We start from the raw sequence: 24,089 nt of genomic DNA, 5'->3' as shown, positions 1-24,089 counted from the left end.
ACAGTGACGACGACATGCATGCGCCGGAGGTTCAACAGCAAGCTCCCCAACTCAACGCTGACAGTCTTGCAAGTACTTATTGAAGTATATATTGAATTGTGGTGCAATTAGGTCATTTATATCGTATAATGGTTCGACTTTAGAAACAGTTAATTAATACTGGGAAAGTTTGCGAAATAGGGGCAAGACACAGCGTGCGTTTTTTTATATCTGAAGTAGCTAGCAAGTCAACGTGAATAGAGGACAACATGGTGTATTCTTTCATACTGAAAGTTGTGAAGCGCAATTTGCACCAATATCAAACACTGTCAACGCAATCCGTTCTGCGAATATGTAAACGCATGCAGAACAATTTGCACCTTCAGAAACCGTCTACTGCAACATCCAGATTCAATTTCTATAGGACTGCAAATCGCTCACCTATTGTGAGTGATATATTTTGTACACGGAGTCGAAGCATTTCTGTCGACACAAGATTGAGGAGTAAAGGAGAAGAGAAGGATGGTGGACAGGTGTCAGTACCGAGGCAAGGACCTTCTACTGCACATAAAGGTAAGCCTGTTGAACACAATGTATTGCTATTCAATCGGAGCCCATATGGATTTTGCCTTGTTAATCACACTTCTTGCACAGTGAGAATGAAAGAGACTAAACTATTGAAAGTTTTGACATTGGCATAATGGCATCCTTTTCTCCAGCTATCAAAGAGTTTAGAACTAGAAGGGTATACCATAATCAGAGTTCTCTCCCTCACAACAGTAAAGGAAGCTGGCAAAGACTTTACCTACCTCATAGTGGTGCTGATTGGACTTGGAGTAACAGGTGATTTTTTTTCACTTCCAGAATATGATATTGAAAGATCAATTGATGTAATCTGATTAAAAGCCAGTGTTGCCCCAACCTATTGACACCTCTGTGTTTTGCTCTCAGGTGGCTTGTTGTATGTGGTGTTCCAGGAGCTGTTTTCCTCCTCCAGCCCCAACAAGGTCTACAGCAAAGCATTCAACAAAACCAGGTTACACCCAGAGGTGAGATAACAAGCACAGAAACATAACATCAACAAGACAATCTACTCTTAGTCTGCATCTCAGTTGAGTTCAGTTCATTTATGTATTTGCCTTTTGCAGGAATGTGTTTCTCATACGAGAGAACTGAGTTAAGACATTGACCATCTACGTCTCATTGGCTCGTCTCTTTCCCTGCATCTGCACCTCTCTGAAAACACAGGATTGATAAAAACAATGTGATGTCAGGGGTCGCGTTAACACGGGATTCTGCATTTTTCACACAGAAAGGGAAAGATAAAAGGCAGATCTAAAATGCTTCTCATTGTAAATTCTGCTCGGCTTCAGTCAGGGTTCGCTACAAATCATGAATGTAAAAGGACACATTTTGTGCTTCAGGTAAACAATATATTTGCTCACATCATTGGATCACCAGACAGCACTCTGACTGATGGATGTGTAGTCTACTTTTCTCCTGTACTTTCCTCTGGTGTAGTTTTTCTCTGGTATCAAAGTAAAATCCAAGATTTACTTCAAGCAAAACATTAGGAAATGTAGCTGGCTACATTCTTTCTATGGTATATATTATAAATATTGCTAAAACAAAATATCTTGCTTTTTCATTGTAAGCTAATTTACTTATGTGTGGCTGCTTGCCAAATAGCGTTTCACGTCTGTCATCTGATGGAAAAAAATTCTGCCAAATATGTTGCGTTAATGCATTTTGTGGGAAGATTGATGCCAAAAAAACACTGTCGAAGTTCAATATAAAACACAGGTGAAATGGTTTAAAACAGATTTTTGATGGTCTGCGTTTAGAAAAGGCTGATTTCTGAAATCTAATTCGACCCCAGGGTGTAAAGCTGATTGTTCTCTTCCTTCCTCTTTGTAAAACCACAGGTGATTGGAGTGTTCGGGGAGCCAATCAAGTGCTTCGGTGAAACATCCCGCCGAGGTAGAAGACAGAAAATCAGGTGAGATCAACGTTTCTTTTTACCATGATGGTCTTTCTTTATACACTGTGATAGGAATACAATATCACTGCATTAAACAGACTGTGATTTACATCAGTGTGATTACTAGCATGTTTATTATGTTATTTTTTTCCCCCACAGTCATGTGGAGTACATGAAGGATGGACTGAAGCACATGAGACTGAAGTTCTACATCCAGGGAGAAGAACCAGGCCGGCAGGGAACTGTGCACACAGAATCTAAAGAGGTTAGACATATTCCCTAGCCATATTATTTTATGTGCAATTTATCTGCTTGATTGACATAAACGCTATAGCATTTAGAGACATTATTTTATTGATGTCAGAAACAAGATTCTCCATTAATTAGAGAATAAATATTGGCATAAACGTCTCTTTTTGTTGTGATATAAGGTGAACATGTTTTAACTCTTTCAACAGAACCCTGAAACTGGAAAGTTAGAGTTCCGCTACATCTTTGTGGAAGTAGACACTTACCCCAGGAGAACCATTGTCATTGAGGATAACAGATAAGATGGGGACTGATTCTCTGACCCGGTCTGAAGAGGTGCTGCAGCTGTCTAGCATCACTCAGATTATGTAGGCAATGCATCACTTTGTTGATGAACTTGTTTGTTTCAAAAAGTTTTTCAACAAATGCCAATAAAGTTTTATACAGTCTATCGGTGGTTAAACCCAATAATAATTATTGATGGAACCAAGTTCCTATATCTTGTTGTTTAGTCTGAGTTTCAGTGTTCGACACTTGCACAGATTTGTTGGGTGATTTAGAAAATGGAGTCAAACAATGATTGATGGTAAGCAAAACAGATCACTACTGCCATTGCTGACTTTTCTGAGGACAATTTCTTTATTTTTGAGAACTGAGTTAGTGAGGGTGAAGGATGATCTCTTTTTGACGTGGCTGTTCCCTTCTGAATGCCAATGACTGGTGTTTTAAATTAGCAATGATTGGAAGCTATGCCGTTTTAATGCTCCATAGGATAAACGGCTTCTCTAAAGAATGGTTTACTTTTATTGCGAAATCACAGAAACGTATTGCTGTTAAAGAAAAGCATCTGATGCAGAGATGTTATGTGTATTGACAGTGAAAATGTTCAATGTCTTTGTTCATGAATCTACTACACTGATTTGAGATATGGATAAATGTTAAAGATTTTGAATTAACTAAGACACCTGTATTTTGAGAGCGAATCAACAGAATTGTTTTATGAGTATGTGGAAATACAAAAAAAGAATGTGACTTGATTAAACCCCCAATGATAAAGGATTCACTGGCCATGCGAAGTTAGACAAATTCTGTCACACTGCAAATGTTCTATCCCACCCTGAACTTATTGGAAATACATTTTAGAAAACATTTGTTGGTACTAATGGAACACAGGAGGTTGGTGGCACCTTAATTTGGGAGAACGGGCTCATGGTAATGGCAGGAGCGGAATAGGTGGAATGGTATCAACACATGGTTTTCATGTTTGATTCCATTCGCTCCGTTCCAGACATAATGAGCCTTTCGCCCCTCGGCAGCCTCCATTGTTATGGACAGTATAGATTTTTTTCATTATGGCAATATTTGATAGGATATTATAGCATACCCAATATTACGTATGCAAATGTTGACTCAGACCTGATGAAATTAGTGTAAACATCATCCTATGACTGACGGAGTACAGTGCCTTTGGAAAGTATTCAGACCCCTTGACTTTTTCCACATTTTGTTACGTTATAGCGTTATTCTAAAATGTATTAAATAAAAATAATTCCTCAGCAACCTACACAAAATACCCCATGATGAAGAAAAGTTTATTTTTAAATTTTTGCAAATGTATTAAATATGAAAAAACATTTACCTTATTTACATATATATTCAGACCATTTGCTATGAGACTCGAAATTAAAGAAAACAAGAAAAGGTTCCTGGAGTATCCTCTAGGGGTTCTTCAAATTGAAACTGGGGGAACCCTTAAGTTATTTGAAGAACCCTTTAAAAGGGTTATTCAAGGTAAGGTTTGTCAATTCAAAGTCAAACCTTTGACCCCCTCCCACCGTTCTTTTTAGCACTGTAAATTCAGGAGCTTCTCGGTTCATTCCCTACGACACTTATTTGTAGTTTGTAGGTTGATCATTGGGAAATACATGGAACAATCCCGGGGATATAGCCCCATACAATTTTGGTAAATCGGTCCAAGACCAGTTATGACTAGAAGTAAGCATATCAAGAACAGAAGTTAAACAACAGGTGAGAGACAGACGCAGGTAGGTACTTTTTATACTCTTTCAAAATTGTTATAGTTAGCATACACTCAAAAAATAGGCTAAACATCTGCAAAAGAAAGGCATACAACATTGACATAGTCTAAGCAATTGTCAAACCAACTACCATAATGCTACTTCTTCTGATCATTAAGACTATTCGTTTTCTTCTAAATGACTGTCAGTTGTGCAATGTGCGTTATTGCCTACATTTTATTTTACATGAATCTAAGACCTTGACTCAAACCGACTCAAAGTAGGCTGTCGTTGTCAATCAAAACAAATCAGCTGAAATTTCATATTTTTACTGTAATTGTTATTAGTTTTGGAAATGTCTTGTAACGCTATAAATACAGTACATGCCAATGATAGACGAGTTGGCTACTATGCCACACACATCATTGGACCAATTTGACAAAGAGGAAGTGTTTAGAATTGATCTTTTGATTTGATTTATTAGGATCCCCATTAGCCAACGCCAATGGCGACAACTAGTCTTACTGGGGTTCGACATATTACGAAGAAGACAATACACAGAAAATACTTTACAATTGACATACATTAATACATGTCGGTACATGCACACAACAAGTAGGTCACATGGGGGAGAGGCGATGTTTATAATCTATGCATAGTCACTTTAACTGTACCTACATGTACATATTACCTCAATTACCTCCACTAGCCGGTGCCACCATATATTTCATCTCTGTACCGGTACACCCAGTATATAGCCTCGCTTGTTATTTTACTGCTGCTGTTTAATTATTTGTTACTTTTATTTTCTATTTTTCATTTGTTTTTATTTTAACTTCTTAAAGCATTGTTGGTTAAGAGCTTGTATATAAGCATATCACTGTAAGGTCCACACCTGTTGTATTCAGTGCATGTGACAAATACAATTTGTGCTGTGCTGTGAGGTGTTGCTTTACTTATTTTTTATCTTTGTTCCTATGCACACTTGGTGATGACAAGGAAGTGTTTAGATTGTATCTTTGCAAAGTATGCACACTGGCAGATCTATTCTCTCTCTCCCTCTCCCCTTCATCATAGGCTTTGCAATGGCACACAGGATGTCTTCTTCTTCAGAAAGGGTTTGTTTTGCAGGGAAGTCCTATAACAAATGATGGCACTCACAAAGTAATATGAACAAGAAAACGAATTGTCAAAACAACTGCCAAAGTGAATCATTTTTCAAAACATTCATTGCTTTAAAATCAACTCTCTTCTTCATTGAATATATTTTGCTACAAAATTACTAAACAAACAAACATTCTGAAAAGGTTCTTTTTCATTTAGATATTGACCACAGTCTCTTTTAAATCTTTTTACATTTATATTAATATTTTTTTAATAAACTATTTTAATTGTTTTACTTGTCTTTTATTTCTAACTGATTTGACCCCCTTCCTTCTCTCTCTCCTCCTCATAGCCATGTAGGAGTAGAACGTATCTAATGTCACAGGTATGTTCCACGTAAACTGCATGTCGTGAAAAGGGCATTGAATAATATCTGATAAATGTTGAAGAATATCCCTCCAACTCTTCGTCCAATGACTAGATGGAAACTAACTGGTTGGATCTGGTACATTTACAGAAATTGATTGATTAAATAAATAAATGGCATGACCCCCCCCCCCCCTCTTTCCATTCTCCTATTCATAGAACTCCAGCTCATCAATGGGTATCCCGACAAGTAGTTTCAAGAAAACATCTGTGAGTTTTAACCATACCTCCGTAGCTCAGAGTTGTGCCTCTTTTCTTCATTCCTGGTTTGAATTATATGGTTTGTTTTATATGGTGAAGCTGTCTTTTTCCAGATTCCAATTGATGCCTTAACTTTACTGAAGAGGTATTGGATCTACCCATAGATCTTTGAGATCTTTAAGGCGATTCTCTGGAAGAAATGCTTCCATGACTTTGCTGCTATTGGAGGCTATCTTGTGCAGCCTCACGCTTGACTCGGCTGACATTTATTTGGTTCTTTTCAAGAGGTCAACTGCTTCTTCGTCTCTGGGATATGAGGTAAGTCCATCGTCCACGTAAAAGTTTCTCATGACAAACTGTTTTGCATCTGTGCCGTGCTATTCACCCTTCTGGCCTGCCCACCTCAGGTTTGTTTGTATTTCATTTTCTTCTGTCAGTGGTTACTGTATGCTTTCTCTCTCTTTCTCTCTCATTGGGGTTATGTGCAGGTGGGTTCTAACCCTGCCCCCGAACACACTAACACACATTAAGGGTTCCAATTATGGCAATGAACTCATGGATACCATTTGCATGTCTCTGTATCCAGTATGAAGGAAGTTAGAGGTAGTTTTGTGATCCAATGCTAATTAGCATTAGCACAATGTCTGGAAGTATATGGTATCTACTAGCATGTTAGCAGTTACCATATACACTGAGTATACAAAACATTAGTAGCCCCTTCCTAATATTGAGTTGCACCCCCCTTTTGCCCTTAGAACAGCCTAAATTCATCGGAGCAGGGACTCTACAAGGTGTCGAAAGCGTTCCATGGGGATGCTGTCCCATGTTGACTCCAATGCTTCCAATAGTTGTGCCAAGTTGCCTGGATGTCCTTTGGGTGGTGGACCATTCTTGATATACATGGGAAACTGTTGAATGTGTAACAAAAAGTTTTTGCCACATACCAGGGAGCCTGGCACCTACTACCAAACACAGTTCAAAGGCACTTAAATATTTTGTCTTGCCCATGTCTCAATTGTCTCAAGGCTTAAAGATCCTAGAAAATCTATGCACCCTCAATCATGTGAAAGGATAATAGGTCACAGCCTATAGGTGAGCAGAAGTGTAGACGCTAAATGGTTTCCATTGGAAATTATACTATATATCATTGATACTGTATGTATTTTAGTCTTGCGTTGCTACACTCCATAGTCTTGTCTTCACTGTGCCAGGAAGACTGGAGATCAAGGTTCAGTTGTATTAGAGTGGTTTAAAGGGCATCAATATCCACCAATTCAAACATGATTATGTCAGTGGATGACAACAAGCTCTGTTAAATGTTAACTTGCCTGGTTGTGTTAGTCTTTCCGTCAGACTAACCTAACTGTGGACTGTGGAGCATGTTTTCAGCTCATCAAATAACTGGCCAAGGAGGTGAAGGATATCAATAAGGTATGGCATCATTCACAATCACACATACACACACTGTCCCAGTCATTCATTATATCAACAACAAAAAATACTAAGTCAAGAAGCTGTGCATCGACAAACTTTGACATATTAAAATACACACCTCCTCATCAAAACTGTTATCACAGATGATATGGCCATGGCTGTCCTTCCTTCCTTGCAGCATGCTCAGAAGAGAGAGGTGAAAGAAGAGGTAACTGCATCACTTAGCTTAGATAGCAGTAGGAGTCTCATTCTGAAGTGGTCCAAGGAGCTGAACCAACTAACCCGGGTGAGCAGGCTAACTGGGCAGTTACAACAGAAGGAAATAACTGATTAAACCTTAGTGGCCATGCACCTGTGTTTATGTAATTACATCATGATTGCTGAGAAAGTCCCTGTAGTATAAGGTTTGTGTCATGGGTCAGGTGGTCAAACATTTTACATGGCCCTGTTCATTCAACAGAAAGGAGCACACCACTCCGAGCCTGCAAAATATTTGAAATTTAGATCAGACAAAAACGATGTGTTTTTTTTGGTTAAATGACCCTCTAAATAAGCTAGCAGAATGCACATGCAATTTAATTCTGGGTTCCAAATTTAAGAAACGTTGAAATACAAGCCAAAATCCAAGGTAGACAATTAACAATTTTGGATAACTGAACAAGCAGAACTTTACCATCAAACGTTAACATAACAGATGCAATCATATTTGATGAAGCACGTAGATTGTTACCAGTGATTATAGGAACAGATTATATGACAATGGCTTCTCTACCTTGCTTGCAGCATGTCCAGAAAAGAAAATTGGAAAAAGCTGAAAACTCCACCACCGAGCAGCAGGAGTCTCATCCTAAATTTATCCAAGGAGTTGAACCAGTATGCAAGCTTTAACATACCACACTTCCAAAGGAGATCATTCATTGTCTTTGACTCCCAGTTCATTTAGTATTTACTCAATTGCTGTTATAGATTTGGGTCTGCTTTACATCTTGACCTCATATCTCATTTAATATACAGGTAACTGCCAAAATAAAGGAAACACATGAGTAAATGATGGATACAAAGTACAGTGCATTTGGAAAGTATTCAGACCCCTTGACTTTTCCCACATTTTGTTACGTTACAGCCTTATTCTAATATGAATTCAATTGTTTGTTTTTTGTCATCAATCTACACACAATACTCCACAATGACAAAGCAAAAACAGGTTTTAAAAGAACTGAAATATCACATTTACAAAATTATTCAGACTCAGTACTTTGTTGAAGCGCCTTTGGCAGTGATTACAGCCTTGAGTGTTCTTGGCTATGACGCTACAAGCTTGGCACACCTGCATTTAGGGAGTTTCTCCCATTCTTCTCTGCAGATCCTCTCAAGCTCTGTCAGGATGGATGGGGAGCTTTGCTGCACAGCTATTTTCAGGTCTCTCCAGAGATGTTCGATCGGGTTCAAGTCCGGGCTCTGGCTGAGCCACTCAAGGACATTCAAAGACTTGTCCCGAAGCCAATCCTGCGTTGTCCTGGCTGTGTGCTTAGGGTTGTTGTCCTGTTGGAAGGTGAACCTTCACCCCAGTCTGATGTTCTGGAGCAGGTTTTCATCAAGGATCTCTCTGTACTTTGCTCCGTTCATCTTTGCCTCGATCCTGACTAGTCTCCCAGTCTCTGCCGCTGAAAAACATATCCACAGCATGATGCTGCCACCACAATGCTTCACCATAGTGATGGTGCCAGGTTTCCTCCAGACGTGACGCTTGGCATTCAGGCCAAAGAGTTCAATCTTGGTTTCATCAGACCAGAGAATCTGGTTTCTCAAGGTATGAGCCCTTTGGGTTCCTTTAGGAAAACTCCAAGCAGGCTGTCCTGAGGAGTGGCTCCCGTCTGGCTACTCTACCATAAAGGCCTGATTGGTGGAGTGCTGCAGAGATGGTTGTGCTGCTGTGCAGTTTGTTGCTAACGTTTCTTTGCTACCTGCCAACTTTACAGTTTTTACCTTTTTTAATTACTGTTTTATATTTTTCGTAACTTTTTCACCCTGGACGCTTTATCTGGACATGGTTCTACACGACCTCTGCTAGTCGACGCTAAGTAGTAACATTAACATCATGCCTTCTAATTGCAATCACTGTACTGGTAATATACAGGAGAACGAGGATAGCCGTGCTGCAAGTCTAGCTTCAGACGCAAACGTTAGGCAAGGGTAATTTTAAGTATAGGAAGGGATGAAACGGCGTCTGTACCAACAGTAAATACAGATACTAGTATAAATCCCCTCGCACAGTCCCCGCAGCCGGACAATTTTCTCATGGCTTCTGGAAGGAAATGCTGTAGGAATGCTCAACCGGTGTCGCTCATTCAGTCGACAGAAACTTTCAACCGGTTCTCCCCATTAAGCAACGAGTCAGTCTTCTCTGGTCTGTCCTCCACCCGTTACGGGGTCTGAGACGCCGAAGCCTCCCACCATTAGCTCTGACAAATTGAACACATCATTGGCGACTCCATTAGACTTAAAAATAATCATCCAGCGATCATACACTGTTTACCATGGGGCAGGGCTACCGACGTTGAGGCTATTCTGAAGATGGTGCTGGCTAAGGCTAAAACTGGTGAGTGTAGAGAGTATAGGGATATTGTTATCAACGTCGGCACCAACAATGTTAGGATGAAACAGTCAGAGGTCACCAAGCGCAATATAGCTTCAGTGTGTAAATCAGCTAGAAAGATGTCGGCATCGAGTAATTGACTCTGGTCCCCTCCCAGTTAGGGGGAGTGATGAGCTCTAGAGCAGAGTCTCACGACACAATCGCTGGTTGAAAACTGTTTTCTGCCCCTCCCAAAATATAGAATTATTAGATAATTGTCCCTCTTTCTGGGACTCACCCACAAACAGGACCAAGCCTGGACTCCATCCTAGCTGGACTCCATCCTAGCTGGAGGAGTGCTCTCATCTTATCTATGAACATAGACAGGGCTCTAACTCCTCTAGCTCCACAATGAGATAAGATACAGGCAGGCTGCAGCCTGTTAGCCACCCTGCCAGCTTAGTGGAGTCTGCCACTAGCATAGTCAGTGTAGTCAGCTCAGCTATCCCCATTGAGACCGTGTCTGTGCCTCGATCTAGGTTGGGCAAAACTAAACATGGCAGTGTTCGCCTTAGCAATCTCACTGGAATAAAGACCTCCTCCATTCCTGTCATTATTGAAAGAGATTGTGATATCTCAAAATAGGGCAACTTAATGTTAGATCCCTCACTTCCAAGGCAGTTACAGTCAATGATCAATGATCATAATCTTGCTGTGATTGGCCTGACTGATTCATTTACTGTGTTACATAAAGCCTCTCCTCCTGGTTACACTAGTGATCATATCCCGCAAAGGCGGAGGTGTTGCTAACATTTACGATAGCAAATTTCAATTTACAAAAAAAAGTGACTGCGTTTTCGTCTTTTGAGCTTCTAGTCATGAAATCTATGCAGCCTACTCGATCACTTTTTATAGCTACTGTTTATAGGCCTCCTGGGCTGTATACAGTGTTCCTCACTGAGTTCCCTGAATTTCTATTGGACCTTGTAGTCATGGCAGATAATATTCAAATTTGTGGTGACTTTAATATTCACATGGAAAAGGCCACAGACCCACTCCAAAAGGCTTTTGGAGCCATCGACTCAGTGGGTTTTGTCCAACATGTCTCTGGACCTACTCACTGCCACAGTCATACTCTGGACCTAGTTTTGTCTCGTGGAATAAATATTGCGGATCTTAATGTTTGACCTCATAATCTTGGACTATCGGACCACCATTTTATTACGTTTGCAATCGCAACAAATAATCTGCTCAGACCCCAACCAAGGATCATCAAAAGGCGTGTTATAAATTCTCAGACAACGCAAAGATTCCTAGATGCCCTTCCAGACTCCCTCCACCTATCCAAGGACATCAGAGTACAAAAATCAGTTAACCACCTAACTGAGGAACTCAATTTAACCTTGCGTAATAACCGAGATGCAGTTGCACCCCTAAAAACAAAAAACATTTGTCCATTGGAAACTAGCTCCCTGGTATACAGAAAATACCCGAGCCCTGAAGCAAGCTTCCAGAAAATTGGAACGGAAATGGCGCAACACCAAACTGGAAGTCTTCCGGCTAGCTTGGAAAGACAGTACCATGCAGTATCGATGAGCCCTCACTGCTGCTCGATCATCCTATTTTTCCATCTTATTTGAGGAGAATAAGAACAATCCAAAATGTATTTTTGATACTGTCGCAAAGCTATCTAAAAAGCAGCATTCCCCAAGAGAGGATGGCTTTCACTTCAGCAGTGATAAATTCATGAAATTATGTGATGAAAAGATCATGATCATTAGAAAGCAAATTACGGACTCCTCTTTAAATCTGAGTATTCCTCTGAAGCTCAGTTGTCTTGAGTCTGCACAACTCTGCCAGGACCTAGGATCAAGGGAGACACTCAAGTGTTTTAGTACTATATCTCTTGACACAATGATGAAAATAATCATGGCCTCTAAACCTTCAAGCTGCATACTGGACCCTATTCCAACTAAACTACTGAAAGAGCTGCTTCCTGTGCTTGGCCCTCCTATGTTGAACATAATAAACGGCGCTCTATCCACCAGATGTGTACTAAACTAACTAAAAGTGACAGTAATAAATCCTCTCTTGAAAAAGCCAAACCTTGACCCAGAAAATATGAAAAACTATTGGCCTATATCGAATCTCTCATTCCTCTCAAAGATTTTAGAAAAAGCTGTTGCGCAGCAACTCATTGCCTTCCTGAAGACAAACAATGTATACGAAATGCTTCAGTCTGGTTTTAGACCCCATCATAGCACTGAGACTGCACTTGTGAAGGTGGTAAATGACCTTTTAATAGTGTCAGACCGAGGCTCTGCGTCTGTCCTCGTGCTCCTAGACCTTAGTGCTGCTTTTGATACCATCGATCACCACATTCTTTTGGAGAGATTGGAAACCCAAATTGGTCTACACGGACAAGTTCTGGCCTGGTTTAGATCTTATCTGTCGGAAAGATATCAGCTTGTCTCTGTGGATGGTTTGTCTTCTGACAAATCAACTGTAAATTTGCGTTCCTCAAGGTTCCGTTTTAGGACCACTATTGTTTTCACTATATATTTTTCCTCTTGGTGATAACATTATGTTTCCGAATGACAACTTTCACTGCTATGCGGACGATACACCGCTGTACATTTCGATGAAACATGGTGAAGCCCCAAAATTGCCCTCCCTGGAAGCCTGTTTCAGACCTAAGGAAGTGGATGGCGGCAAATGTTTTACTTTTATACTCGGACAAAACAGAGGTTAGTTCTAGGTCCCAAGAAACAAAGATGATCTGTTGGCTCTGACAATTAATCTTGGTGGTTGTACAGTCGTCTCAAATAAAACTGTGAATAACCTCGGCGTTACTCTGGACCCTGATCTCTCCTTTGACGAACATATCAATAATATTTCAAGGACAGCTTTTTTCCATCTTCGTGACATTGCAAAAATCAGAACCTTTCTGTCAAATGATGCAGAAAAATTCATCCATGCTTTTGTCACTTCTAGATTAGACTTCTGCAATACTCTTCTTTCCTGCTACCTGGATAAAGCACTAAAATAAACTTCAGTTAGTGCTAAACACGGCTGCTAGAATCTTGACTAGAACCAGAAAATGTGATATTATTACTTGCTAGCTTCTCTACACTGGCTGCCTGTTAAGGCTATGTCTGATTTTCAAGGTTTTACTGCTAACCTACAAAGCATTACATGGGCTTACTGCTACTTATCTTTTCAATTTGGTCCTGCCGTACATACCTACACGTACGCTACGGTCAGAAGACGCAGGCCTCCTAATTGTCCCTAGAATTTCTAAGCAAACAGCTGGAGGCAGGTCTTTCTCCTATAGAGCTCCATTTTAATGGAAAGGTCTGCCAATCCATGTGAGAGACGCAGACTTGGTCTCGACCTTTAAGTCTTTATTGAAGACTCATCTTTTCAGTAGGTCCTATGATTGAGTGTAGTCTGGCCCAGGGGTGTGAAGATGAATGGAAAGGCACTGGAGTGACGAACCGCCCTTACTGTCTGCCAGGCCTGTTCCCCTCTCTCCACTGGGATTCTCTGCCTCTAACCCTGTTACGGGGACTGAGTCACTGGCTTACTGGTGCTCTTCCATGCCGTCCCTAGGAGGGGTGCGTCACTTGAGTGGGTTGAGTCACTGACGTGATCTTCCTGTCCTGGTTGGCGCCCCCCTCGGGTTTGTGCCGTGGGGGAGGTCTTCGTGGGCTATACTCGACCTTGTCTCAGGGTAGTAGGTTGGTGGTTGAAGATATCCCTCTAGTGGTGTGGGGGCTGTGCCTTGGCAGAGTGGGTTGGTTTATATTCATGCCTGTTTGGCCCTGTCCGGGGGTATCGTCAGACAGGGCCACAGTGTCTCCCGACCGCTCCTGTCTCAGCCTCCAGTATTTATGCCGCAATAGTTTGTGTCGGGGGGCTAGGGATAGTCTGCTATATCTGGAGTATTTCTCATGTCTAATTTGCTGTCCTGTGTGAATTTAAGTATGCTCCCTCTAATTCTCTCTCTCTTCTCTCGGAGGACCTAAGCCCTAGGACCATGCCTCAGGACTACCTGCCTGATGACTTCTTGCTGTCCCCAGTCCACCTGGTCATGCTGCTGCTCCAGTTTCAACTGTTCTGCCTGCGGCTATGGAACCCTGACCTGCTCACTGGACGTGCTACCTTGTCCCGGACCTGCTGTTTTGGACTCTCTACCACACCTGCTGTCTCTAACTCTGAATGATCGGCTATGAAAAGCCAACTGACATTTACTCTGAGGTGCTGACCTGTTGCACCCTCTACAACCACTGTGATTATTATTATCTGACCCTGCTGGTCATCTATGAACGTTTGAACATCTTGGCCATGTTCTGTTATAATCTCCACCCAGCACAGCCAGAAGAGGACTGGCCACCCCTCCGAGCCTGTTTCCTCTCTAGGTTTCCTCCTAGGTTCTGGCCTTTCTAGGGAGTTTTTCTTAGCCGCCGTGCTTCTACACCTGCATTGCTTGCTGTTTGGGGTTTTAGGCTGGGTTTCTGTCCAGCACTTTGTGACATCGGCTGATGTAAAAAGGTCTTTATAAATAAATTTGTTAGAAATTTGATTGATTGTTCTTCTGGAAGGTACTCACATCTCCACAGAGGAACTCTGGAGCTCTGTCAGAGTGACCATCAGGTTCTTGGTTACCTCCCTGACCAAGGCCCTTCTCCCCCAATTGCCCAGTTTGGCCAGGCTGCCAGCTCTAGGGAGATTCTTAATAATGGGTTCCAAACTTCTTCCATTTTAAGAATGATGGAGGCCACTGTGTTCTTGGGGACCTTCAATGCTGCAGAAACTTTTTGGTACCCTTCTCCAGATCTGTGCCTCGAATACAATCCTGTCTCGGAGCTCTATGGGCAATTCCTTTGACCAAATGGCTTGGTTTCTGCTCTGACATACACTGTCAACTGTGGGACCTTATATAGACAGGTGTGTGCCTTTCCAAATCATGTCTAATCAATTGAATTTATCACAGGTGGACTCCAATAAAATTGTAGAAACATCTCTAGGTCGATAAATGGAAACAGGATGCACCTGAGCTGAATTTCAAGTCTCAAGCAAAGGGGCTGAATACTTATGTAAATAAGGTATTTTAAATACATTTGGTAAAATTTCTAAATGGTTTTTGCTTGGTCATTATAGGGTATTGTGTGTAGATTGATGAGGGGGGGAAAACTATTTAATCAATTTTAGAATAAAGCTGTAAAGGGTGTGTGTGTGTGTGTGTGTGTGTGTGTGTGTGTGTGTGTGTGTGTGTGTGTGTGTGTGTGTGTGTGTGTGTGTGTGTGTCTCAGTCACCAGATCTCAACCTAATTCAACACCTATGGGAGATTCTGTAGCGGTGCCTGAGACAGAGTTTTCCACCACCATCAACAAAACACCAAATAATGGAATTTCTCATCGAAGAATGGTGTCTCGTCCCTCCAATATAGTCCCAGACACTTGTAGAATCTACAGTTGAAGTCTGAAGTTTATATATACTTACATTGGAGTCATTAAAACTCGTTTTTCAACCACTCCACAAATTTCTTGTTAACAAACTATAGTTTTGACAAGTCGGTTAGGACATCTACTTTGTGCATGACACAAGTAATTTTTCCAACAACTGTTTATAGACAGATTTTTTTCATTTATAATTCACTGTATCACAATTCCAGTGGGTCAGAAGTTTACATACACTAAGTTGACTGTGCCTTTAAACAGCTTGGAAAATTCCAGAAAATGATGTCATGGCTTTAGAAGCTTCTGATAGGCTAATTGACATAATTTGAGTAAATTGGAGGTGCACCCATGGATGTATATCATGGCCTACCTTCAAACTCAGTGCCTCTTTGCTTGACATCATGGGAAAATCAAACAAAATCAGCCACGACCTCAGAAAAACAATGGTTGACTTCCACAAGTCTGGTTCATCCTTGGGAGCAATTTCCAAACGCCTGAAGGTACCACGTTCATCTGGACATACAATATTACACAAGTATAAACACCATGGGACCACGCAGCCGTCATATCGCTCAGGAAGGAGACGCATTCTGCCTCCTAGAGATGAACGTACTTTGGTGTGAAAAGTGCAAATCAATCCCAGAACAACAGCAAAGGACCTTGTGAAGATGGAGGAAACGGGTACAAAAGTATCTATATCCACAGTAAAACGACAACTATATCTACATAACCTGAAAGGCCGCTCAGCAAGGAAGAAGCCACTGCTCCAAAACCACCATTAAAAAAGCCAGACTACGGTTTGCAACTGCACATGGGGACAAAGATTGCACTTTTTGGAGAAATGTCCTCTGGTCTGATGAAACAAAAATAGAACTGTGTGGCCATACTGACCATCGTTTTGTTTGGAGGAAAAAGCGGGAGGCTTGCAAGCTGAAGAACATCATCCCAACCGTGAAGTTCGAGGGTGGCAGCATCATGTTGTGGGGGTGCTTTGCTGCAGGAGGGACTGGTGCACTTCACAAAATAGATGGCATCAAGAGGGAGGAAAATGATGTGGATATATTGATGTAACATCTCAAGACATCAGTCAGGAAGTTAAAGCTTGGTCGCAAATGGGTATTCCAAATGGCTTAACCTGTTATGGCTAGGGGGCAGTATTTTCACGGCTGGATAAAAAACGTACCCGATTTAATCTGATTATTAGTCCTGCCCAGAAACTGGAATATGCATATAATTATTAGCTTTGGAGAGAAAACACTCCAAAGTTTCTGAAACTGTTTGAATGGTGTCTGTGAGTATAACAGAACTCCTATGGCAGGCAAAAACCTGAGATGCTTCTGTTCAGGAAGTACCCTGTCTGAACATTTCTTGCCCTTCTTTATTATCTCTATCGTTTACAAAGGATCTCTGCTCTTACGTGACACTTCACACGTCTCCAATGAGGTCTCATAGCCCGGGAAAAACAGGAATGACGTAATTCAAAGCCCTGGCTGAAACAAAGGAGAGCAAAAGCTAAGTGGTCACTCAATGGACTAAGCCTTAGGCGCGTGACACGCCCCGCCCCCGGCTTTCGGTTTTTTCCTCAGTTTACAGACAGGCAGATTCCCGGTCGGAATATTATCGCTTCTCTACGAGATAAATTGCATAAATATTGGTTTTAAACAGCGGTTGACATGCTTCGAAGTACGGTAATGGAATATTTAGAAATTTTTTGTCATATTTTGCGTCATGCTCGTGGCCGAGATTTAGCGTTGGGATAGTGTCTAGAACGCACGAACAAAACGTCGCTGTTTGGATATAACGATGGATTATTTGGGACCAAACCTACATTTGTTATTGAAGTAGAAGTCCTGGCAGTGTATTCTGATGAAGAACAAGCAAGGTAAGAACATTTTTCTTATAGGAAATGTGATTTTGGTGAAGGCTAAACTTGCAGGGTGTCTAAATAGCTAGCCCTGTAACGCCGGGCTATGTACTTACATTATTGCAAAATGTGCTTCATCCGAAAAGCTATTTTAAAATCGGACATATCGAGTGCATAGAGGAGTTCTGTATCTATAATTCTTAAAATAATTGTTATGCTTTTTGTGAACGTTTATCGTGAGTAATTTAGTAAAATCACCGGAAGTGTTCGGTGGGAATGCTAGTTCTGAACGTCACATGCTAATGTAAAAAGCTGTTTTTTGATATAAATATGAACTTGATTGAACAGACATGCATGTATTGTATAACACAATGTCCTAGGAGTGTCATCTGATGAAGATCATCAAAGGTTAGTGCTGCATTTAGATATGGTTTGGGTTTATGTGACATGATATGCTAGCTTGAAAAATGGCTGTGTGATTATTTCTGGCTGGGTACTCTGCTGACATAATCTAATGTTTTGCTTTCGCTGTAAAGCCTTTTTGAAATCGGACAGTTTGGTTAGATAAAGGAGAGCCTTGTCTTTAAATAGCTGTAAAATAGTCATATGTTTGAAAAGTGTAAGTTTTCGGATTTAGAGGAGTTTGAATTTCGCGCCCCGCCCATCATTGGATATTGGAGCAATCGTTCCGCTAGCGGAACGTGTAGATGTAAGAGGGACAACAAAGTCAAGGTATTGGAGTGGCCATCACAAAGCCCTGACCTCAATCCTATAGAAAATGTGTGGGCAGAACTGAAAACGTGTGTGCGAGCAAGGAGGCCAAAAACCTGACTCAGTTACACCAGTTCTGTCAGAAGGAATGGGCCAAAAGTCCCCCAACTTATTGTGGCAAGCTTGTGGAAGGCTACCTGAAATGTTTGACCCAAGTTAAACAATTTAAAGGCAATGCTACCAAATACTAATTGAGTGTATGTAAACTTCTGACCCACTGGGAATGTGATGAAAGAAATCAAAGCTGAAATAAATCATTCTCTCTACTAATATTCTGACATTTCACATTCATAAAATAATGTGGTGATCCTAACTGGCCAAAGACGGGGAATTTTTACTGGGATTAAATGTCAGGAATTGTGTATTTGGCTAAGGTGTATGTAAACTTCCGACCTCAACTGTATGCCGTGGTGCATTGATGCTATTCTGGCGACTCATGGTGGCCGAACGCCCTATTAAGATGCTTTATGTTGGTGTTTCCTTTATTTTGGCAGTTAACTGTAGATCTATAATAAATCTAATAAGTGACACCCGAATAACCCCCAAGTTACCCGAAGGCGTACCTATACAGTATGTATAATTCTGTGATGTTCATGGCTGATGTTCAAAGCTTATTCTCTCAGTTCCCGAAGCGAGCCATGGAAACAGAGGATGGAAATTTGGATGATTTGAAAGGCACATGGGAAGATAGATGTTTGGAGAAGAAGATCCTGGACTGGGCAGTAGAGCTGAAGAATGTCTCAAAGGTATGGCAATTATTTATTTGTGTGTGTGTGCTACTATATCTTTTATGTGTGTGTACTCCCATTGTTTTGTAATGCAGGTGAATTGTCTGTCAGATGAAGACATTGAAAGTCTCCTGCGCCCCAGTGGGAAGGAGTCAAGGCTGGCCAGTGCTCTGCCATTGTTGGAATTTGTGGCTTGGTCTCTACTATCACATGACTCTGAGGTGAGCAGTGCCCACACTTTTCAAACATGGTGACTATTGAAACAGCAGTGAGGAATCCAGTGTGTGTATTCCTTCCTGTGTATATTACTGTCCAACAAATCATATTTATTCTGTCTCCATAGGAGGACATATCAGTGCTGTGGTTAACGTCCAAACAGAGGGCATGCAAGACTGGTAAATGTTGATGATTCCTTCATCTCTTTCTCTTAGAATTTTTCATAAATAGGATTGATGTTCACTGAAACGTTTTCACCTATTTATTGTTGTGCTAAACTATTATTTTCCTTCCCAATTAGGAAACTCCATATATATCCCCAATTCAGGTGGGCAAAGTTATTCACAAAATAAGTTATTTCAGTACCTTCTTTGCACAGGAGTTTGGTGGAACCTTAATTGGGGAGGTTGGGCTCGTGGTAATGGAGTGGAATCAAATCAAATGTATTTATATAGCCCTTCTTAGATCAGCGGATATCTCAAAGTGCTGTACAGAAACCCAGCCTAAACCCCAAACAGCAAGCAATGCAGGTGTAGAAGCACGGTGGCTAGGAAAAACTACCTAGAAAGTCCAAAACCTAGGAAGAAACCTATAGAGGAACCAGGCAATGAGGGGTGGTCAGTCCTCTTCTGGCTGTGCAGGGTGGAGATTATAACAGAACATGGCCAAGATGTTCAAATGTTCATAAATGACCAGCATGGTCAAATAATAATCACAGTAGTTGTTGAGGGTGCAACAGGTCAGCACCTCAGGAGTAAATGTCAGTTGGCTTTTCATAGCCGATCATTGAGAGTACCTCTACCACTCCTGCTGTCTCTAGAGAGTTGAAAACAGCAGGTCCGGGACAGGTAGCACATCCGGTGAACAGGTCAGGGTTCCATAGCCGCAGACAGAACTGTTGAAACTGGAGCAGCAGCACGGCCAGGTGGACTGGGTACAGCAAGGAGTCATCATGCCAGGTAGTCATGAGGCATGGTCCTAGGGCGTAGGTCCTCCGAGAGAGAGAAAGAGAGAATTAGAGAGGACATACTTAAATTCACACAGGACACCGGATAAGACAGGAGAAATACTCCAGATATAACAGACTGACCCTAGCCCCCCGACACAAACTGCAGCATAAATACTGGAGGCTGAGACAGGAGGGGTCAGGAGACACTGTGGCCCCATCCGAGGATACCCCCGGACAGGGCCAAACAGGCAGGATATCACCCCATCCACTTTGCCAAAGCACAGCCCCCACACCACTAGAGGGATATCTTCAACCACCAACTTACCATCTTGAGACAAGGCCGAGTATAGCCCATAAAGATCTCCGCCGCGGCACAACCCAAGGGGGGGCGCCAACCCAGACAGGAAGACCACGTCAGTGACTCAACCCACTCAAGTGACGCACCCCTCCTAGGGACGGCATGGAGAGCACCAGTAAGCCAGTGACTCAGCCCCTGTAATAGGGTTAGAGACAGAGAATCCCAGTGGAGACAGGGGAACCGGCCAGGCAGAGACAGCAAGGGCGGTTCATTGCTCCAGTGCCTTTCCATTCACCTTCACACTCCTGGGCCAGACAACACTCAATCATAGGATCTGCTGAAGAGATGAGTCTTCAGTAAAGACTTAAAGGTTGAGTCCGAGTCTGCGTCTCTCACATGGGTAGGCAGACCATTCCATAAAAATGGAGCTCTATAGGAAAAAGCCCTGCCTGCAGCTGTTTGCTTAGAAATTCTAGGGACAATTAGGAGGCCTGCGTCTTGTGTCTGTAGCGTACGTGTAGGTATGTACGGCAGGACCAAATCGGAAAGATAAGTAGGAGCAAGCCCATGTAATGCTTTGTAGGTTAGCAGTAAAACCTTGAAATCAGCCATTGCCTTAACAGGAAGCCAGTGTAGGGAGGCTAGCTCTGGAGTAATATGATAACATTTTTGGGTTCTAGTCAGGATTTTAGCAGCCGTATTTAGCACTATCAACACATGGTTGGATGCCATTCCATTTGCTCCGTGCGAGTCATTATTATGAGCCGCCCTCCCCTCGGCAGCCTCCATTGCTTCTTGGAAATTCACTCAATTTAAGTCCTGTGTAAAATCTATTCACCTATTCCATTATTTTCTTTCAGCATGGCAATGGATTCTCAGTGTTTCAGGTAACATTCAAACATATAAAGTGCAGGGAAATATATCAGTCTTTAACCTCATGAATAAGAACATGATAGAAACAATCTTAAGGCTTCAATTTTAAACGCCTCCCTTGTTCTCTCTGTCAATCTCCACAGTCCCTATCCGCCTGGACCCCAACACTAGCCACCCTTTGCTGGCTTTCTCAGACGACAAGCTTGAGGTATCGAGAGGGAGCCAGAGGCCCAATGTCACAGACCACCCCTGTCGTTTTAACTCATGGCACTGCGTGCTTGGTGACAGATTCTTCACCTCAGGGCATCACTACTGGGAGGTGGAAGCAACCCCCACAGGGAGCTGGAGATTGGGATTAACCACTGTAACTTCCTCCAGGAGGAATCGGTTTGAGATAACCCCAGCAAAGGGCTACTGGACACTCTGGGGTTATTGGACCCAGAATGGGTCCCGGCAGCTCTTTGCCTGCAATGACCAACCAATCAAGCTTCCAAGTGTCAACTGGGTGGGCATCTATCTGGATTATGAAGAGGGCCAGGTGTCTTTCTATGATGTAGAGAAGAGGTCTCACATCTACACCTTCTCTGATACCTTTAAGGGGGGGGGGGGTCGTTCCTGTGTTTGCCTGTCTGGATGCCTACACAAAGCTCAAAATTGTGACACCGGAGAGATTTCAGCCACATTAGAGACACACATTAGTACTCCACTAGATGAAACTCCATGGGTAAAACCATATAGGCCTAGGGTAAAACTAGTTATGTATATACAGTGTATAAAAATGGTTGATTGATATATATAGGGCCATTTCATGTTAAAGGACCCATGAGCACCAACATGTGAAGTTCATAGGAACACAATTTGGTGTCCTAAGAGTCCTATATTTTTTTGAAAATGAAGGCATATATAAATGTTTTCAACTATTTTCCATTCTAAAATTAGGAATAAGCAAAAGCTTTGATTTCTGGTCGAACAGATGGAAAAGGGGTCCTCCCCTCCACTGGCAGCTAATAAATCTGGAAACAATCTGGACAACCTCTGCCTCTCTCTCTCCCTGTATCTCTCCCTGTTTTTTTACATGCATATTATTAATGTTTGCTCTCCATGTACATTTAAGGGCCAGCTATGCTGCCCTGTTCTGAGCCAATTGGCATTTCTAAGGCCTCTCTTTTGTGGCACCTGACCACACAACTGAACAGTAGTCCAGGTGTGACGACAACTAGAGCTTTTAGGACCTGCCTTGTTGATAGTGTAGTTAAAAAGGCAGAGCAACGCTTTATTATGGACACACTTCCCCCCATCTTAGCTACTGTTGTATTATCATGTTTTGACCATGACAGTTTAAAATCCAGGGTTACTCCAAGCAGTTTAGTCACCTCAGCTTGCTCAATTTCCACATTATTTATTACAAGATTTAGTTGAGGTTTATGGTTTAGTGAATGATTTGTCCCAAATACAATGCTTTTAGTTTTTAAAATATTTAGGACTAACTTATTCCTTTCCAACAATTCTGAAACTAACTGCAGCTTTTTGTTAAGTGTTGCAGTGATTTCACTTGCTGTAGTAGCTGAAGTGTATAGTGTTGAGTCATCCGCATACATAGACACACTGACTTTACATAAACACACAAGGCCAATGGTAGGTCATTAGTAAAGATTGAAAAAAAGTAAGGGGCTGAGTTTGCCTTTTTGCCCAAAATGTCATTTAAGGTGCTCCAAAGCTTTTTACTATCATTCTTTACGTAATTTATCTTTGTTTCATAGTATAGTTTATTCTTATTTTTATTCAGTTTAGTCACATGATTTCTCAATGTGCTGTACGTTTGCCAATCGGTTGTGCAGCCAGACTTATTTACCATTCCTTTTGCCTCATCCCTCTCAACCATACAATTTTTCAATTCTTCATCAATCCACGTGGATTTGACAGTTTTACAGTCATTTTCTTAATGGGTGCATGCTTATTAGTAACTGGAAGAAGCAATTTCATAAATGGGTCAAGTGCAGCATCTGGTTGCTCCTCATTACACACCACAGCCCAGCAAAACATATTTACATCAACAACATAGGAATCATTTAAAAAACGTATTGTATGACCTCTTATACACTATATTGTATTAGACCCAGACTTTGGAACTTTAGTTTTCCTAGATATTGCTACTGTATTGCGATCACTACATCCAATGGATTTGGATACTGCTTTAAAGCAAATTTCTTCAGAATTAAAGATGTGATCAATACATGTTGATTATTTAATTCCTGTGCTGTTTGTAACAACCCTGGTAGGTTGACTTTTAACCTGAACCAGGTTACAGGTTTCTAGTTACAGTTTGAAGCTTTTTCTTGAGTGGGCAACCTGATGAAAGCCAGTCAATTTTCAAATCACCCAGAAAATATACATCTTTGGTGATATCACATACATTATCAATGTACTGTATTAGCATTTCACACATGTAATCCAGATACTGACTGTTAGCACTTGGTTGTCTATAGCGGCTTTCCACCAGAATGGGCTGTAGGTGAGGCAGATGAACCTGTGGCCATATTATAGTATTTAACATATCTTCTCTAAGCTTTACAGGAATGTAGTTCTGAATATAAATGGCAACACCTTCACCTTTGGCATTTCTGTCTATTCTGTAGATGTTAGACCATGTATTGCTACATTATCTAAGTGAGTTTCAGAGATTGTCAGAATATGAATGTCATCCTTTATAGCAAATTATTGATTTCACAATCCTTGTTTCTTAAACTACATATGTTAATGTGGACTATTTTTCAACACTTTTCTGGGATACTTGATTGTTTTCATTGCTTTACTGTGAAGCTTAGCCGAAGTAGACATGCTCATGTTACTTATGTTAGTGCATGGTGAGTTGCACACAGTGGACTTCCTACTAGGGTACACCGCCTCAGAGGCAGTAATTTATTTTTCATAGTTACATGATTACTGCGTACAATAGCTGT

General features: G+C 41.5%; 2 protein-coding genes across 3 annotated transcripts; both read left to right on the top strand.

The window, feature by feature from the left end:
- LOC115152739 (mitochondrial import inner membrane translocase subunit Tim21) lies at positions 1 to 2,658 on the top strand. The gene is made up of 6 exons (XM_029697512.1): positions 1 to 552; positions 760 to 822; positions 931 to 1,028; positions 1,905 to 1,978; positions 2,120 to 2,225; positions 2,419 to 2,658. Exons 1-6 carry the CDS (start codon positions 249 to 251, stop codon positions 2,509 to 2,511), a joined length of 738 nt encoding a protein of 245 aa, XP_029553372.1. The 5' UTR covers positions 1 to 248; the 3' UTR covers positions 2,512 to 2,658.
- Positions 2,659 to 3,724: 1,066 nt separating this feature from the next.
- LOC115152728 (butyrophilin subfamily 3 member A1-like) lies at positions 3,725 to 22,217 on the top strand. 2 transcript variants are annotated; one of them, XM_029697490.1, is made up of 14 exons: positions 3,725 to 4,254; positions 5,305 to 5,433; positions 5,684 to 5,716; positions 5,917 to 5,967; positions 6,072 to 6,276; positions 7,300 to 7,389; positions 7,571 to 7,678; positions 8,176 to 8,265; positions 18,676 to 18,811; positions 18,889 to 19,014; positions 19,137 to 19,188; positions 19,311 to 19,337; positions 21,117 to 21,143; positions 21,273 to 22,217. In XM_029697490.1, exons 8-14 carry the CDS (start codon positions 8,177 to 8,179, stop codon positions 21,917 to 21,919), a joined length of 1,104 nt encoding a protein of 367 aa, XP_029553350.1. In that variant the 5' UTR covers positions 3,725 to 4,254; positions 5,305 to 5,433; positions 5,684 to 5,716; positions 5,917 to 5,967; positions 6,072 to 6,276; positions 7,300 to 7,389; positions 7,571 to 7,678; position 8,176; the 3' UTR covers positions 21,920 to 22,217. The 2 variants fall into 2 exon arrangements, with proteins under 2 accessions (XP_029553350.1, XP_029553359.1); XM_029697499.1 differs by lacking the exon at positions 3,725 to 4,254 and having other exon boundaries at positions 5,110 to 5,433; positions 18,689 to 18,811.
- Positions 22,218 to 24,089: the final 1,872 nt, after the last annotated feature.

Source organism: Salmo trutta, chromosome 2 (assembly GCF_901001165.1).
Source record: "Salmo trutta chromosome 2, fSalTru1.1, whole genome shotgun sequence".
Classification (NCBI taxonomy): Eukaryota; Metazoa; Chordata; class Actinopteri; order Salmoniformes; family Salmonidae; genus Salmo; species Salmo trutta.
Note: the sequence above shows the minus strand (reverse complement) of the source record. Positions and strands in the feature narration are given on the sequence as shown.

Excerpts from the sequence above, each read along its gene's own strand:
- LOC115152739 (XM_029697512.1), top strand. The coding sequence starts at position 249 with ATGGTGTATTCTTTCATACTGAAAGTTGTGAAGCGCAATTTGCACCAA. Across the intron at positions 553-759 it reads ACCTTCTACTGCACATAAAG|TAAAGGAAGCTGGCAAAGAC; the intron begins GTAAGCCTGTTG and ends CCCTCACAACAG. Across the intron at positions 1,029-1,904 it reads AAACCAGGTTACACCCAGAG|GTGATTGGAGTGTTCGGGGA; the intron begins GTGAGATAACAA and ends GTAAAACCACAG.
- LOC115152728 (XM_029697490.1), top strand. The coding sequence starts at position 8,177 with ATGTCCAGAAAAGAAAATTGGAAAAAGCTGAAAACTCCACCACCGAGC. Across the intron at positions 19,189-19,310 it reads ACAGAGGGCATGCAAGACTG|GAAACTCCATATATATCCCC; the intron begins GTAAATGTTGAT and ends CTTCCCAATTAG. Across the intron at positions 19,338-21,116 it reads CATATATATCCCCAATTCAG|CATGGCAATGGATTCTCAGT; the intron begins GTGGGCAAAGTT and ends ATTTTCTTTCAG.